This window comes from Octopus bimaculoides, chromosome 3 (assembly GCF_001194135.2).
Source record: "Octopus bimaculoides isolate UCB-OBI-ISO-001 chromosome 3, ASM119413v2, whole genome shotgun sequence".
Classification (NCBI taxonomy): domain Eukaryota; kingdom Metazoa; phylum Mollusca; class Cephalopoda; order Octopoda; family Octopodidae; genus Octopus; species Octopus bimaculoides.
Genome location: NC_068983.1, coordinates 1429759 through 1436005, shown reverse-complemented (window position 1 = coordinate 1436005; position 6247 = coordinate 1429759). Strand labels below are relative to the sequence as shown.

Below are 6247 nucleotides of genomic sequence, written 5' to 3'. Positions count from 1 at the left end.
TATATATATATATATGTATATATATATATATTTACTTCCTCCATAGGTGTATCTTCCATGTGTTGCACTATGTCTTTGTGGAATGTTGTTTATTATATCCATGTTCGTATATGTGTGCGTGTATGTTTGTATGTGTGTATGTATGTATGTATGTATGTATGTAACGTTATTTCATTCGGGTAGAAATATAGAAAAGTAGAAAAGAAGCTGAAAATGTACTGGAATCTGTTTAGATCTTTTATTTTTAGATTTTTAAGGACTTAACTGGTTTCATAGATTTCTTTAATTTTCAAAGGTCAGTATTTGCGCGGGGGCGGAGCAGCGAAATTCGATTACATCAACCACAGTGCTCAACTGGTGCTTATTTTCACGACCCCGAATAAAAGAAACGCAAAGTTGTCCTCGGGAGGATCTTCACCTAGAACGAAAAGTCGGAAAAAATGCCGCTAAGCATTTTTCCGGGGCGGTACCGATTCTACTAGCTCGTCGTCACATTTGAATAACTAATATTGCTATAAAGAAAGGCGCCGAGCTAACGGAAAAGTTAGCATGTCGGGTAAATTGCTGAATGGCATTTCGTGGGTCTTTACATTCCGAGTTCAAATGCCACCGAGAAGGACTTCGCTTTTCATCCTTTTGAGGTCGATAATATAAGTAACAGTTAAACACTGCGGAGGATCAAAGGACTTGTGCCAAAATTTGAAATTAATATGGGTATAAAGAACATTATTGACTGGCAAGTTTTGTAATGTACAGTGTGTTTAGGTTACTCATTCAATTCTTGATAGAGTTTCTACGTCCGTCCCACTACAAACACAAATCATATTCAGTATTTGTATTTCGCTTATTGCTATTTCATCAATTTTAATCACTTAAAATTTATTTTGCTGGCCTCACTCAAGTTTGTGATTTCCCATAATAGCTACTTCTGTACAAAAAATAATGACACTTGCTTTCAAAGCTGAAGTGCTGCTTCCAAAGTTGGAAAGTGCAGCTTGTGCAATAATTGAGACGCTATAGGACAGCAAACACTGAAATTCTTAGAGAGGAAAATGAACGATTAGTAAGCCTTCATTCATATATTGGTGTAAATTTTGACTCAAGGGCAGCAATTTGGGTGAGAGCATAATTCGACGCCACCGACACCAGTACGGTATTATTATTTTATTGACCTCGAAAGGATAAATAGAAAGTCGACCTTAGCAGACGGGTGAGATACTGCTAAACATTTTGTCGGGCCTGCTAACCATTCTACCAGGCTACCGCTTTACCCTTCACTCAAATGTTACGATATACGATTGGCGCTGTGACTCATTATAGTTTGCTCATTTCTCTCTATATTTCCCTAATTTTCCTTTAGGTAATCAAGCTGCTTAACATCTTTTTATTGTCATTTCTGTTGTATGCCACACAGAACAACATTTAGGTTCAATCTCTTCACTTAGAGAATTCTCCTTATATCCACAATTCTCTGGAAATCAAAATGCATAAATGTGTAATGGTGTCTGTGTGTGTGTGTGTTTGGGTTTACTCTAACTCTTCCCACACCGTCCAACCGATTTTAATGATTTGAGGCACATTGGTGGATCACATGCCCTGAAGTTCAAATAAGGCCGGAATTTTTCGAAAACTCGATAATGCTCAGTTGGTAGCGATGGGTTTTGTGAGCTCAATCGGGCGTTTGAATGGAAATTTCCAAAACGATGTTATTTTTCCTGCAACTTTTGCATCTTTTCACGTGTAAAATTTCAACAAAATCGATAGAATAGTCACTAAGGAAATTCTTATTCAATACAAGGTCAACACGGATAACACGAGCAACGCCGGGTCCAAGAACTAGTCTTACCCTATTTGTATAGACATTAATGTGAAGTTAAACAAAAGCGCATAAATTACTTTGTGGATAGTAAGTACGAGAAATAAGCTTCAAAAACTAAATGGAACACAGCAGATTAATGAATGCATATCAAGTTTCAGGCAAATTTAATCTTGTTTAATAAATTTATATATCTGGATTTATTGATGTTGGATTTCTGTTATATATTTTAGACTTTCGCGAGGGGGCGCGAAGAACCTATTGTCACTAAAGATAAAAGAATGATGGCCGTTATCGGGACAATTAATAACCCAAGCTTCTATAATTACAAAATCGTTAACCTGATGTATAAATGTGGTGGTGAGTAGTTAAACCTTTCAATAATTTATATCTCGACAAATAACTATTTAGAACGTTACTCTTCTTTTCCTACTACTACTACTACTACTACTACTACTACTACTACTACTACTACTACTACTACTACTACTACTACTACTACTAAATAGAATATACTACTATTTCATGAAAAGTCTCAGCTCTGTATTACTGGGTATGATTCAAAGTGTCAGCTGTCCACAACCAGCAGACTCAAGCAGCATTCATTTACTAATTATGATTCAAGAACCCTGCGGATTACCCTTAAAGTTCCAGGCAATGCTGATTTTTTAGGGATTATTATTATTATTATTATTATTATTATTATTATTGTTATTGTTATTGTTATTATTATTATCATCATCATCATCATTGAGTGAGAGAACAGTGCATCTTATCAAAGAGACACTGAGGTAAAATACACGAAGCCCAGTATACACACCATGACTACCCGTTTAATAAGGGTACACCAAGCGCATCCATATGTGCGTGGCATGGTAATCTCATAACAAGATGAACAGAGCAAGACCTTGCAGATGGGGTCCTGTTAGAATTTTCTTTAGCTCGAGTAACTCATCCCACTCAAGAGGTCCCTGAATAAGGTTAGTTTAAAGATGTATAACAATATTAATAATAATAATAGTAATAATAATAATAATAATAGTTATTATTATTATTATTATTATTATTATTATTATTATTATTGTTGTTGTTGTTGTTGTTACTACTACTACTACTACTACTACTACTACTACTACTACTACTAGTGCTGCTGCTTCTTCTACTGCTGCTACTATGCTACTATTACTACTACCACTGTTGCTGCTGCTGCTACTACTACTACTACTAAGGCTGTGAACTGGAACAATCGTTAGCACGCTTGGCGAAATGCTCAGCGGTATTTCACCCGTCGCTAAGTTCTGAGTTCAAATTTCACCAAAGTCGACATTGCTTTTCATCCCTTCGGGTGCGATGAAATAGGAATCAGTTGAACACTGGGGTGGATGTAACCGATTCATCGCCTCCCTCAAAATTTTTGCCATTAAGGCAAAATTTGAAAGCATTATTATCATCATTATTATTATTATTATTATTCAGTAGTTTTATTTTTATAACGTGCATTCACATCACTACCGAGCGCACCTCTGTGTGCCTTGGGTATGTGCTGTCGTTTGCTATTATTATTATTATTATTATTATTATTATTATTATTATTATTATTATTATTATTATTATTATTAAGGGGAAGAAGGCCAATGAGAAAAAGGAAACAATAAAAAAGTTAAAAAAAGTAAACAAATAAAATAAAGGGCATAAAGGAAAGAAGATAGCGACACTGCTCTTCTCAATACACGTGACAAACCAATTAAGACAACCTTTTACACTTCCTGTTAAACCAGGGATCATTCTTAAATAATTTTCAGTTCTTTTTTTACCATTCCAAGTGCTCCTACAATAACTGGTATTGTAAACATTTTGAGATGCCACATCTTTTCGATTTCGATTAGCAGATCTTTATATTTTCTGAGCTTACCAAATTCTTTTGCCGAGATATTATAGTCACAGGGTATGCTCATGTCAAGCAATAAACAGACTTTAATGTTTTTGTCTTTCACAACGATACATGCTTTATATGTCTTGATGGTTCGATCTCTATATACTGGGAAGTCTCAAAGAATAGTTACATTTTCTCCCTCAGTTACAGCCTCAGAGTGGTGCTTGTACCTTTTGTCAGTAGCTTTGATTTTATAATGCTGACACATTATGCAACGAGCTTTAGCATCCAGTCATTAGATGTTTCAATATATTTTAACAGTCCGGTTGTGGTGGTTTTGTAAGAGATTTCAAATTGGATCAAGCCTTAACCTTCCTTGAGCTCAGGGTAGGTAAAAAGGATCTGCGTCTGCCTTTGGGTGGTGCATCTTATTGCAAGTGAGCAGCTTACGGATTTTCTTGTCAATCTTCCTTCTTCGCTCATATTCCAGCTCAACACATTGAAACTATAAATAACAAGAACTGCCAAGGAATTTATAGCTAACGCCTTGTTACGTGCATTTAACTCGGATTTTAGGACTGCTCGAACTCTCCTGTAACACTCCTTCCTGATTCTCTCTTTCACACTTGCATGCTGAATGCCAGAGCCATCATTTATTCCGAGATATTTGTAAGTTTGTTCCTGCTCGAGTTCTTTTATGACTGTGTCAACATCCAACATCACTGAATGTGAGGTCTTCAGTTTCCCTTTGTGGAACATGGCCTTGGCACATTTATCAAGACCAAATTCTTTCCCAATGTCATCACTGAATGCTTCCACAAATCCTTCAAGCTCATTATCGTCTTTGCCATAGAGTTTTAAGTCATCAATATAAAATACATGACTTATTTTCTAGTCGCCAATTTTTGTATCCATACCTTGTTCTGTGATGTTGATTTGTAAACTTGTAAGGGGTATCTGGGCAATGTAGAAAATTAAAGTGAGTCACCTTGGAAAATGCCGCAGTTGATATTAATATTGTTTGTGGTCAGTATTCCATTAGAATTGTATTATTGGAGATTCGTATTCCACGCTGCCATGTTTCAAGAAGTTTGAAATTACAGGAGAATTTTTGAAGATATCCAGCGACTTCAAGATCCATGAATGCTGTATACTGTCGGAGGCCTTTTTATGCTTAATCCATTCAGAACTGAGATTTCGGTGTTTGTTATTACAGTTCTCAAGGATCATGCCATTGATTAAGAGTTGGTCTTTGAATCCATATGAGCCTCCTCGGCACCCTTTTTGTTCAGTGGGGGAAATATCATTCTGTTCCATAAATTTGTGTGTTTTCACCACGTGGATGGATGTTAACATTTTATATGTGGAAGATAGACAGGTTATGGGCCGGTGGTTCTTCGGGTGTAGGTAAGTAATACTTCTTGTTAATCAATCATATGTTTTCGTAAGATCTCATAGAATAACTGAACTAATTTTCGTGTGCGCACGGAAGCTATGCGAGCCAGGAATTCGGTAACTTATCATTGCCAGAGGATTTCTACTTAAGGCTCTTCGTGAGTGCTATCATTAAGTTTGCTATTGTAATGCCTTCCGATGTTTGTTCTGATAAAGTTTGGTAGGATCCTTCTGTGCGTCTAATCCAGTCTGCAATGTCATTGTATGTCTTTTCATCACTCCAGTTATTTTTCCAAACGTTCTCAACATCTTCAACGGGAACGGGATCTTCAACGGTTATTTTCTCATTCCCTGTTTCTCTGTAGAATGCTTTTGCACTGGATATAAACAACTTATTTTGCTTGTAAAACTTGTTTCTCTTCTCAAATCTTCGTGTTCTTTGAGCTTTTGCTTGGACTTTTTGTTGCAGTGTTTCTATTGCTGAAAGCAGTTCTTCCCTTGATGAGGTTCTATATATTCTTTTCATCTTTCTTCCTTTTCTGGTTTTTACATCGTTTCATTTAATATTTATATTTAATCTCTCATTATTTCAATTTCTTTTTCAATTTTACTTTTCCAGATTTGAATTCCTCTCTGGTGTGTATTTCTTTGTATTTTCAGAGGTATACAACTGGATTCAATTGCCTTAGTAGGTGCATGAGTAGTTTCGTTTAACTCGCTGAGATCAGGTTTTGGGTGTTGTACGATTTCTTTTGTCAAATAGTTTCCAATTTTCTATTATTATTATTATTCAGTAGTTTTATTTTTATAACGTGCTTTCACTTCACTACCGAGCGCAGCTCTGTGCGCCTTGGGTATGTGCTGTGGTTTGCTGTGGTGCTCTTATGTTTACTGTATTGAAAGTGTTTTGCGTAGAATGTGTGCAGTACCCAGTAGTGCAATTTTCTGTATGTTATATATATTTGTAAGTCCTGGTGTTTTTGTTATGTATTTGTCTGAATATTTTTTTATTATACCTAAGGCACCTACTATGATAGGAATTGTTTCTGTTTTTAGATTCCACATTCGAGTTATCTCTATTTCCAGGTCTTTGTATTTTGAAAGTTTTTCCATTTCTTTTAGAGAAACGTTGTCATCTGCTGGTATTGAAACATCAATTAGAA

The 6247-nt window shown here is 35.8% G+C and overlaps 1 protein-coding gene across 3 annotated transcripts in view; it reads left to right on the top strand.

Annotated features, from left to right (window-relative positions):
- The window catches only part of LOC106876115 (nematocyst expressed protein 6), a 94127-nt gene that overhangs the window by 55614 nt on the left and 32266 nt on the right, over window positions 1-6247 (top strand). For all 3 annotated transcript variants that reach the window (XM_014924526.2, XM_014924527.1, XM_014924525.2), the window contains exon 8: window positions 2050-2176. In XM_014924526.2, the coding sequence (XP_014780012.1) occupies window positions 2050-2176 (127 nt within the window). The remainder of the gene's footprint in view (window positions 1-2049; window positions 2177-6247) is intronic.